The sequence below is a fragment of the Scylla paramamosain genome, chromosome 29, assembly GCF_035594125.1.
Source record: "Scylla paramamosain isolate STU-SP2022 chromosome 29, ASM3559412v1, whole genome shotgun sequence".
NCBI classification, from domain to species: Eukaryota; Metazoa; Arthropoda; class Malacostraca; order Decapoda; family Portunidae; genus Scylla; species Scylla paramamosain.
This window is the reverse complement of record NC_087179.1, coordinates 16,501,154-16,511,879: the sequence shown is the minus strand read 5'-3', so window position 1 is coordinate 16,511,879 and position 10,726 is coordinate 16,501,154. Positions and strand designations below refer to the sequence as shown.

The 10,726-nt window shown below is 46.4% G+C and overlaps 3 protein-coding genes across 5 annotated transcripts in view; all 3 read right to left on the bottom strand.

Moving 5' to 3' along the window:
• Positions 1-3,918, bottom strand: part of LOC135115768 (uncharacterized) — a 17,077-nt gene extending 13,159 nt beyond the window's left edge. Inside the window, exons 1-3 of one of the 2 annotated variants that reach the window (XM_064032786.1) lie at positions 3,509-3,918; positions 2,655-2,822; positions 145-452 (exon numbers count right to left, since the gene is read on the bottom strand). The gene's annotated coding sequence lies outside the window, so the exon portion shown is untranslated. The remainder of the gene's footprint in view (positions 1-144; positions 453-2,654; positions 2,823-3,508) is intronic. The other variant, XM_064032788.1, reaches the window with a different exon arrangement.
• Positions 3,919-4,055: 137 nt separating this feature from the next.
• On the bottom strand, positions 4,056-6,107 carry LOC135115648 (proteoglycan 4-like). Its single transcript, XM_064032571.1, has one exon. It carries the CDS (start codon positions 6,105-6,107, stop codon positions 4,056-4,058), a length of 2,052 nt encoding a protein of 683 aa, XP_063888641.1.
• A 297-nt stretch (positions 6,108-6,404) lies between these two features.
• On the bottom strand, positions 6,405-9,767 carry LOC135115430 (uncharacterized). 2 transcript variants are annotated; one of them, XM_064032217.1, is made up of 2 exons: positions 9,540-9,767; positions 6,405-8,302 (listed from the first exon to the last, which is right to left on the bottom strand). In XM_064032217.1, exon 2 carries the CDS (start codon positions 7,349-7,351, stop codon positions 6,617-6,619), a length of 735 nt encoding a protein of 244 aa, XP_063888287.1. In that variant the 5' UTR covers positions 7,352-8,302; positions 9,540-9,767; the 3' UTR covers positions 6,405-6,616. The 2 variants fall into 2 exon arrangements, with proteins under 2 accessions (XP_063888287.1, XP_063888286.1); XM_064032216.1 differs by having other exon boundaries at positions 9,616-9,767.
• Positions 9,768-10,726: the final 959 nt, after the last annotated feature.

Below are 10,726 nucleotides of genomic sequence, written 5' to 3'. Positions count from 1 at the left end.
TATTTGATTTAGTTTAAATTTCATCTATAATTCTATATCAACTTTTTCTTACAATCTCTCCCTCCTCCTCCTCCTCCTCCTCCTCCTCCTTCTCCTACTACTACTACTACTATTACTACTACACACACACACACACACACACACCTGGGCTGGAGATCAGAGAGGCTGGCACAGAGGTGTTCAGCAAGGCAGGTCGCGGTCACCCAGCCAGTGCCCGCCAAGTCACAGGCACGGAAGGCGGCGTCCACGTGGTCAGTGGGCGTGGTGGGGGGCGAGGCTACACCAGGGCCCTCCACGCCTCCTCCTGCTGCTGTTTTTTCCTCCTTCTTCTTTTTCTTCTTCATGTCTTCTTCGGTCTCCTCCTCCTCCTCCTCCTCCTCCTCCTCCTTTTCCTTCTTGCTCTTCTTCTCCGCCTCTCTCTGCAGGACTCAACGTGGGTGACGGTGGCGTAACTGTGAAAGGGATGGTTGTTGTTGTTGTTGTTGTTGTTGTTGTTGTTGTTGTTGTTGTTGTTAGTGATGTTGTTAGTGTTGTCGTTGTTGTAATGCTTTTATTGTTAGTATATTAATGTTACTACTTCATAACAACAACAATAATAACAACGATAATAATAATAATAATAATAATAATAATATATAATAATAATAATAATAATAATAATAATAATGATGATTGCGTAATTATCATCATTATCACAACTCATTATAATACACCTCTTCTTCCGTCAAGGGTCACGTAGTTCTACACACACACACACACACACACACACACACACACACACACACACACACACACACACACACACACACACACAACACACACACACACACACACACACACACACACACCCTACCTGTTGAGAAACGTGGCGACAGATGCAATGCTAGTAATTAAACACACACACCATGACACTCCCACACCCGCACACTGGCCAGACACAGACAACACACACCCACACACACCTGTCACTGCAACACTGGCACTGGCCCTCAGGTACATGCCGCGCCACTCTCCCCCCTCAGGCATCACCCACTTTCACTGCTCACCTCCTCCACTCTCCACCCTCCCTCCCTCCTGTTCTCCACTCCCCATACTCCCCCCCCTTCTTCCCTCTCCCTCCTCCTTCAGTCTCTTAATTCTATCTTACTTCATGTTTTCCTCTCTCTCTCTCTCTCTCTCTCTCTCTCTCTCTCTCTCTCTCTCTCTCACTCTCTCTCTCGCTCTCTCTCTCTCTCTCTCTCTCTCTCTCTCTCTGAAGTCACTCATTCATTATATATTCAATTAAGTTTAAAATTTCGTATATATCAGTTTTTTCATTACTATTTTTTACTCCTCCTCCTCCTCCTCCTCCTCCTCCTCCTCCTCCTCCTCCTCCTCCTCCTCCAGGTAATAACAAACCAGGTAACAGTCTAATAATCATCCACAAAAAGAAGTAAGATTTCATCATCGGTGGTTGACCTTTGAGTGTGTGTGTGTGTGTGTGTGTGTGGTGTGTGTGTGTGTGTGTGTGTGTGTGTGTGTGTGTGTGGTGTGTGTGTGTGTGTGTGTGTGTGTGTGTGTGTGTGTGTGTGTGTGTGTGTGTGTGTGTGTTGTTTGAGAGAGAGAGAGAGAGAGAGAGAGAGAGAGAGAGAGAGATGAGAGAGAGAGAGAGAGAGAGAGAGAGAGAGAGAGTACACATTCTTAGGACATGATCACTAGCCTTGCAATATACAATGAAGTAGTAGTAGTAGTAGTAGTAGTAGTAGTAGTAGTAGTAGTAGTAGTAGTAGTAGTAGTAGTAGTAGTAGTAGTAGTAGTTATTGTTTTTGTTGTATTTTGTCACCACTAGAAGTAACTCTCTCTCTCTCTCTCTCTCATCTCTCTCTCTCTCTCTCTCCTCTCTCTCTCCTCTCTCTCTCTCTCTCTCTCTCTCTCTCTCTCTCTTTCCACCACGATACCTATAAGAAAAATCACGGACGTTTCTTCACCAACGTATAGTTCACGCTTTGCAGTTTCAAGGTTAGAGAAGAGTAGTAGTAGTAGTAGTAGTAGTAGTAGTAGTAGTAGTAGTAGTAGTAGTAGTAGTAGTAGTAGTAGTAGTAGTAGTAGCAGCAGCAGCAGTAGAGGGGGAAAGAACCCCTGTAGCGTTAGGAATGTGAAGTAATACAAACAAAAATTCGAGATAATGGACTTCCCAGATGCTTGTGTGTGTGGTGTGTGTGTGTGTGTGTGTGTGTTGTGTGTGTGTGTGTGTGTGTGTGTGTGTGTGTGTGTGTGTGTCGTGTGTGAGTGTGTGTGTGTGTGTGTGTACACCACAAACAAAGCCACATGAACATGAAACCAACCAACCACACACAAACACACCACACACACACACACTCACACACACACACACACACACACACCTCCCACTCACAGTCCCTTCAACAAATGGTACGTACAGAATGTATTTTATCCCCTCCTGACCTGTTTCCCTCTCTCACTTTCCCTTCACCTCCCTTCACCTCCACTCTGCTACCCTTCCCTGTCATTGCCCATAGAGACAGACAGACAGACAGGACAGACAGACAGACAGACAGACAGACAGACAGACAGACGGACAGACACTTCACTGATCCACACATAGACCCCATAACATCATACTGAGCCACCCATCCACTTAACCAGTCACTCACCTTCTGCTAACTGCGATGCTCTGCTGACGGCGCTCTGTCCGCTGTTATCACTCTCACCTACACCCAGAAACACACCTCCTCACACGCCCACCACGACACAGGGTCCTCTTCTGCCTTCTGTCCCTTGCCTTGCTCCTCCTCCTCTTTCTCCTGCCGCCGTGTACCCTGCTGGTGGGGGAACACTACTGTCGGTGGTGGGTTGAAATGATGTGATGTGTTTTTTTCTTTCTTTCTTTGGGGAGTGAAGGAAGGCGGTCAAGGGTACAGAAAGGGTTCCAATAAAGGACGAAAGATAAGGAAAGAAGGAAGGAAGGAAGGAAGGAAGGAAGAGAAAGAAAGAAGGAAAAGACTAAGAGAATAATGTTTTGATACAGTTAGACTTAGAAACAAAGGAAGGAAACTGTGGTGATGCAAATAGACTAACCCAAACGATGAAAGGAAAAGAAATGAAAAAGGGAAAAGGGAAACGTAACAATTAAACTAACCCTTTAATTACCAATGACCTCATGATACGTAATACGACTTACTAATTCACCTATTCCCCTGCACACATTTAAACCCACAGGCCCTACCTACAACCCTTCCACCACTGCACCACACACTATGCTGTCAGAGGCCCTTCCAAACTTGTCCCTTACACCACAGCATTCACGTTCACAGCCACAGCGAAGATAAGGAGATAAGAACCAGCCACTACGTTTTACAAAAGATAACAATGAATACTAGTACTTTTTTTTAACTGAATATCATAATTGCATGTTAAATTTCACTGTTATTTCATTCCCCCATAAACGTGTTATCTTAAAAAAAAAACATCAATAAACAAATAAATAAACAAATCAATATTAACTTACCTTACCCAAAGCTCCTCTTGAAAATATAAAGACATTTCCGCAGGTCAGCTCAGGGCAGGTTGGGTCAGAGTAGGTCAGCAGGTCATGCAGTGGGGAAGTGAACCTGGACATGACCTTGACCTGCAGGCTCCCACTCAGTCCCTGCTGTGGAAGTGACCTCGCCAAGAGAACTCAACGCTGTGATGTACGAGAGAGAGGTGCTCAATTCCTCTTGGCTAGCAGGTGGTGGTGGTTCTGGTTCCTCTTGGCTAGTAGGTGGTGGTGGTTCTGCTTCCTCTTGGCTAGTAGGTGGTGGTGGTTCTGCTTCCTCTTGGCTAGTAGGTGGTGTTGGTTCTGCTTCCTCTTGGCTAGTAGGTGGTGTTGGTTCTGGTTCCTCTTGGCTAGTAGGTGGTGTTGGTTCTGGTTCCTCTTGGCTAGTAGGTGGTGGATGGTTCTGGTTCCTCTTGGCTAGTAGGTGGTGTTGGTTCTGGTTCCTCTTGGCTAGTAGGTGGTGGTGGTTCTGGTTTCCTCTTGGCTAGTAGGTGGTGTTGGTTCTGCTTCCTCTTGGCTAGTAGGTGGTGTTGGTTCTGCTTCCCTCTTGGCTAGTAGGTGGTGTTGGTTCTGGTTCCTCTTGGCTAGTAGGTGGTGGTGGTTCTGGTTCCTCTTGGCTAGTAGGTGGTGTTGGTTCTGCTTCCTCTTGGCTAGTAGGTGTGGGTGGTTCTGGTTCCTCTTGGCTAGTAGGTGGTGGTGGTTTCTGCTTCCTCTTGGCTAGTAGGTGGTGTTGGTTCTGGTTCCTCTTGGCTAGTAGGTGGTGGTGGTTCTGGTTCCTCTTGGCTAGTAGGTGGTGTTGGTTCTGGTTCCTCTTGGCTAGTAGGTGGTGTTGGTTCTGGTTCCTCTTGGCTAGTAGGTGGTGGTGGTTCTGCTTCCTCTTGGCTAGTAGGTGGTGGTGGTTCTGCTTCCTCTTGGCTAGTAGGTGGTGGTGGTTCTGGTTCCTCTTGGCTAGTAGGTGGTGGTGGTTCTGCTTCCTCTTGGCTAGTAGGTGGTGGTGGTTCTGGTTCCTCTTGGCTAGTAGGTGGTGGTAGTTCTGGTTCCTCTTGGCTAGTAGGTGGTGGTGGTTCTGGTTCCTCTTGGCTAGTAGGTGGTGGTGGTTCTGCTTCCTCTTGGCTAGGTGTGGGTGGTTCTGGTTCCTCTTGGCTAGTAGGTGGTGTTGGTTCTGGTTCCCTCTTGGGCTAGTAGGTGGTGGTGGTTCTGGTTCCTCTTGGCTAGTAGGTGTGGGTGGTTCTGCTTCCTCTTGGCTAGTAGGTGGTGTTGGTTCTGCTTCCTCTTGGCTAGTAGGTGTGTGTGGTTCTGGTTCCTCTTGGCTAGTAGGTGGTGGTGGTTCTGGTTCCTCTTGGCTAGTAGGTGGTGTTGGTTCTGGTTCCTCTTGGCTAGTAGGTGGTGGTGGTTCTGCTTCCTCTTGGCTAGTAGGTGGTGTTGGTTCTGGTTCCTCTTGGCTAGTAGGTGGTGGTGGTTCTGCTTCCTCTTGGCTAGTAGGTGGTGGTGGTTCTGGTTCCTCTTGGCTAGTAGGTGGTGGTGGTTCTGCTTCCTCTTGGCTAGTAGGTGGTGGTGGTTCTGGATCCTCTTGGCTAGTAGGTGGTGGTAGTTCTGGTTCCTCTTGGCTAGTAGGTGGTGGTGGTTCTGGTTCCTCTTGGCTAGTAGGTGGTGGTGGTTCTGGTTCCTCTTGGCTAGTAGGTGGTGTTGGTTCTGGTTCCTCTTGGCTAGTAGGTGGTGTTGGTTCTGGTTCCTCTTGGCTAGTAGGTGGTGGTGGTTCTGGTTCCTCTTGGCTAGTAGGTGTGGGTGGTTCTGCTTCCTCTTGGCTAGTAGGTGGTGTTGGTTCTGCTTCCTCTTGGCTAGTAGGTGTGTGTGGTTCCTCTTGGCTAGTCTCCATGATGAGTTCCTCTTGGCTAGTAGGTGGTGGTGGTTCTGGTTCCTCTTGGCTAGTCTCTGTGATGGGTTCCTCTTGGCGAGTCTCTGTGATGGGTTCCTCTTGGCGAGTCTCTGTGATGGGTTCCTCTTGGCTAGTCTCTGTGATGGGTTCCTCTTGGCTAGTCTCTGTGATGGGTTCCTCTTGGCTAGTCTCTGTGATGGGTTCCTCTTGGCTAGTCTCCATGATGGGTTCCTCTTGGCTAGTCTCCATGATGGGTTCCTCTTGGCTAGTCTCTGTGATGGGTTCCTCTTGGCTAGTCTCCATGATGGGTTCCTCTTGGCTAGTCTCTGTGATGGGTTCCTCTTGGCTAGTCTCCGTGATGGGTTCCTCTTGGCTAGTCTCTGTGATGGGTTCCTCTTGGCTCGTAGCTTTATTGAATTCTGGCTCCTCTCGGCTTACTGTTGTGGGTTGTAGGTCCTCTTGGCTAGTGACTATGGTGGCCTGGACTTCCTTATCGGTAATACCTTGAGTGGGTTCTTGTTGTGTACTGCCTGCAGAGTCGATGCTGCTGTCACTGTTAGCAGCAAGGATCTTAGCGTGTGTGGTAGCTCCTGTTGTCACGGTTATTGTGGTGGTGGTGGAGGTAGTGGCCACATTGTTTTCTCCATCAGTGCTCGTAGCTTTGACCACACACAGCAGCATCTTCACTAGCATCTAAGTTTACTGCAATCACTACTACCTGGACTTCTCAAGGGGTCTTCCATCAGCTTCACTCCCAGTTCAGTTGTACCGCTCTCTCCTTCCTCCCCGTTTTCTGTCACCACTTCGGCAGGGTAACTATTACATTCTTCTTGAGACCTTGGGAGTGGACCCTTAATGTCCTCACCGCCCTGAAGTACCTCGTCTCTCGGGTCACAGTCAGCTTCCCTCTCGTCTTGCCAAGGAGATTGTAGAAAATGTTCTTTGTTACTGTCTGGTGAAGGGAAAGGCGATGCGACTCCAATTTCTTGCTTGTGTGCTGGACTTTCATTTCCTCCAAGGCCAGAGCTTCTTACCCCCCTCGGCAGGAGTGAGAGAGGGTGCAGCTGTAACCTTCAGAGGACCAGGGGAGGAACATAAGCACGTCTTTACTTCCACACCATCGCCAGCTTCTGATGTTGCTGTCGGTGCTGTTCCCTGGCGGTCAGGAAAGAAAAGCCTTCTCTGATGTCTTTTCTTTGTTCTCACTCTGTACAGGACTCGGTGTCAAGGGTGGAGGGGTGAACTATATGAAGGTAGTCCCTCCATTCACCCACTGCTGCATCTTCTTCAGCCTGTGTCTCCTCCAACACACTGGAACTAATACTCTCCAACAGGCTCTCGTCGCTGCTACGTGTTCCTGAGGAGTCCAGAGGCTGTTGGGAAGATCCTGGTGGTGGCGTGGGCGGCATGAGTGGTATGGGGTCCCGCCAGGTGAGTGTGCCGTCAATGCGGTGCTGTGGTGGCAGAGACAGTAAGGCCTGAGTGAGATCCAGGTGTGTGGTGGTGCTCCAAGCTGTCTGATCGAGGACGCTGTTCCCTATGTCCTCCAGCTGTGTGGGGGAGAGGGTGACGGTGTGGTGGAGGGCGTGGTAGTGGTGGTCATCCTCGAGGTCTTCAGTGGGGGTGACTGGTAGTGGTGGTGGTGGACTGGGTGTTGGCGAGTGGTGTACCTCAGGCACTTCACCTTTACTGAGAGACACAAGTTCAGTAACATAACCCTGCACCTGGCTATCTATTCCGTCTTCTTCCACAATCCTGGTAGTCAAGTCCTCGGAAGTAAACCTCTGGTCTCCCTTCACTTCACCCACCGAGTCTGTATTGCCGCACTCCTTCTCTTCCGCAGCATTGGACAAACTGACGCTAATCTTGAGTTCATTTGCCTCGTTTCTCTCATTCCCTCTCTCCTGCTCCCCGTCTTCTGTCGCAAAACCACTCATGCACTCGCTAGGCAGAAGGTAATCACAAGTCTGTTTCTTCCCGCTGTCCGCATCACAAAAAGCTTCCTCTTCTTCCTCCTCCTCCTCCTCCTCTCTTCCAGGTTTCGGGTCAATGTTGGTCTCATCTTTACAAAGGTTCAAGCTCTTAGAAATGGCTGCCTCTTCCTCCCCATCTTCATTGGGGTCCTTGCAGCATGCTTCTTCTTCCTCTTCACTAGGCTTTAGGCTCTCAAATACAGCCTCCTCCTCCTCAACCTTCTACTGCAACAGCCTTTAGGTTCTCAATGCTCTCTTCCTTCTTTTTCTCCTCAAAATCCACTTCCTTCCCCTCCTTCTCCTCCACTTCATTTGTCTTCAGCTCCTCAAAATCCACTTCCTTCCTCTCCTCTTCCTCCTCCTCCACTTCAATTGCCTTCTCCCTCCTCCCTCTCTACTCCAATAGCCTTCAATTCCTTAAGACTCACTTCCTTATTCTCATATCCTGAAAATACAGTCACGGTGGCGCTAGGGAAAAGGTCCTTGTAGTAAGAAGCCTCTACCTCCTCCTCCTCCTCCTCCTCCTCCTCCTCGTCCTCCAAGGCACTGAGAACACTACAGACCGGCGAGGTTGTTCTGACGGTGTGCATCTTCCCCAGCACTCATCTCACACACACTATAAAGGTCTCGTTGCTTTGTGAGTTGTGTGGGTCTTGTTGTTGTTGTTGTTGTTGTTGTTGTTGTTGTTGTTGTTGTTGTTGCTGTTGTTGTTGTTGTTGTTCTTCTTCTTCTTCTTCTTGTTGCTCCCGTTCAGATTCTTGTTCTCGCTGGCTGTGTGTTGATGGGGAACGCAAAGTGATGACTGATACCTCTGCTTCCTGACTTTCTTCTCCCTCACCCGCTGGACCTCCATCTCGTAGTAGTGGTGGTGGTGGTGGTGGTGGTGGTGGTGATGCAAAATCTTCACTCATGTTTCTGTTGGTCGTCATTAATAACCGAGTTACGAGTCTGCATAAATTAAAAGGTGAATTCTATATGTGGTACTAAGTAAAATTAACTTAGCAAGGGATAAGAAGCAATGGAGGAGCGACACTTGCTAACACGCGACACAAATTTACAGGCGTGTAGATTAATTAAAACAAAATAGATAAGTAAATAAATAAATGAATAATTAAACTGAAAATGTAAATATTAATACCTCCCTTCAACATAAATAATAATAATAATAATAATAATAATAATAATAATAATAATAATAATAACAATAATAACAATAACAGGTCCGTCCATCGAAGCAGTAACTAAATAACAGCATAATTGGACAACAACTACTCGGGCACTGGGGAGGTTCATCACAGGTAGTTTAAATCGAATCACAAAAGAACATAAATGATGCTGCAAGAAGTCATCAGGCCTACACGAGGCAGTTCCTGTATAAAACATGCCTACTTATTTTCCCTCTGTCATCACCCATTCATAAATTCGTCATCTCTTTATTATCTTCCCTAATGACTGCACTAACAACCTGATTATGTTTACTTATTATTATTATTTTTTTATTCCCAACACCGCGTACTTAATTGTGAAGGCTGTAGTATATGCACTAATTAAACCGGAACCTTAGAAAACCATAATAACTGGTGTAATAATAATAATAATAAAGTCTACAAGTTCCCTATTAACTGCACTAACTAGTAAACAACCTTATCATGTTTATTTTGGATCACCACGTACAGTCACTTATAAAAATCCTCGTGTGTGTGTGTGTGTGTGTGTGTGTGTGCCCCAGGATCCTCTCTATACGACGAGCACAGGTAACGAAGCATATTTCGAAACGATTGACCAGCAGCTGCACTACCCGTCACTCACTTGTCCAATGAAAGCTTTTACACAACGAAAAGATTCTAACTTAACAAATAACATGTCACTGAATATGTAACTGATTAACACTACTGGTTACATGTGGCTGACGACCAAAACTCTTATTTTATTATATCGGCAGTTCTGGTGTGTGTGTGTGTGTGTGTGTGTGTGTGTGTCGTTAAACAGGCCTAGGGTGGGGAATGCACAGGCAAATATATACACGGACCCCCACCGACCTTTAATAAGTCACTGTGCTTGGTCGTGGCGGTAATGGTGTGTGTGGTAATTAATTATGAGCCTCAGACACAAACAATGGCTGATGCAGTACAAAGTTGCAGTAAAAATTTACCTAAGACTCAATGTTTGCCTCCCTTGCCTCATTCGTATTGCCCTCCACCTCCTGTCACTCCCTGCTATACACTCACTGCTCGTGGTGCCTCCCGCCTGGTGTGTCCTGAGGTGCAGGCCTATCAGGACATCATCTTGCGGTAGTTAACTGATGAGAACGTGAAGTGAAGCGTATACCTCTCTTCCTGCACGACTTGCCTCACACTGCCGCCAATCCCGCCATAATAAAGGTGCATTGGCCCGCCAAAATCTTGAATCTTGACTTTTTGTTTCTTAATATGAAATGTTTATAACTTGCTCTACAAATTGTGAAAAAAAATGTATTTTCAAAATAATGGCTATTTTTCAATTGAAATATTAATCTATTTGAAATTAAATTAAAATTAAATCAAAACTGTGCGCCGTTTTATCGGGATTAAAGTGTTAAATTTCAAAATTTATGTAGCATCTATATTAAAATCTCAAATCAAAATTAAATAGAAAATTGTGCGCCATTTTTTTTCTGGATCACATGGCGCCAAAATTTAAAATCTCTGTTGAATCTATCACACCTGCAATCAAATAAAAACGTCTTGCTTTGTTCCAACTACCTACTAACACTGGCTTTACTTCTAAACAATGACTATGCTTCATTGCCTTTAAATACCAGTCAGTCCCTTACTTCACACCTTGCCAACCTAACACTTCTCATTAGATGAGGAAAAATTGAACACATCTTTCTCAAGCAGTATAAAGTTTATTATTGAGCTGCAGTACATTCTTGGCTCCTGGAAGGTGTCTGTGGTGGGCAGCAGCAGTTGCCACCACCACTTTCCTTCATGATAAAAGTATTTCTGCACGAGTCACCCACTGAACCTTGATCAATTGACTGACATTTTAGAACAAGGTCATATGGATTACAGTTGATAAAATCTAAAATCTAAGGTTTTTTGCATTAGTAAAACATGCTTATGGTAAAAGTAGTAAGTAGACAACAGTGACATACATTTGTTTCATTGCAGAAATAATAATAAAGAGGCAAGGTCCCTGGTGCCCTCCCTCCATCCCATGTGTGGTGAAGTATTGTCCCACCCTGGCTGTGGTGTGTGTGGCTAGGCCCGCCCACACACACCACACCCAGAGCACCCAGATATGTGTAACCAATATCATGGAACTAATGATAAGTATATGGATCATGGGCCTTTGCAT

What these genes read in the sequence shown, in the direction of transcription:
- LOC135115648 (XM_064032571.1), bottom strand. Translation starts at nt 6,107, where the DNA reads ATGCTAGTGAAGATGCTGCTGTGTGTGGTCAAAGCTACGAGCACTGAT.
- LOC135115430 (XM_064032217.1), bottom strand. Translation starts at nt 7,351, where the DNA reads ATGAGTGGTTTTGCGACAGAAGACGGGGAGCAGGAGAGAGGGAATGAG.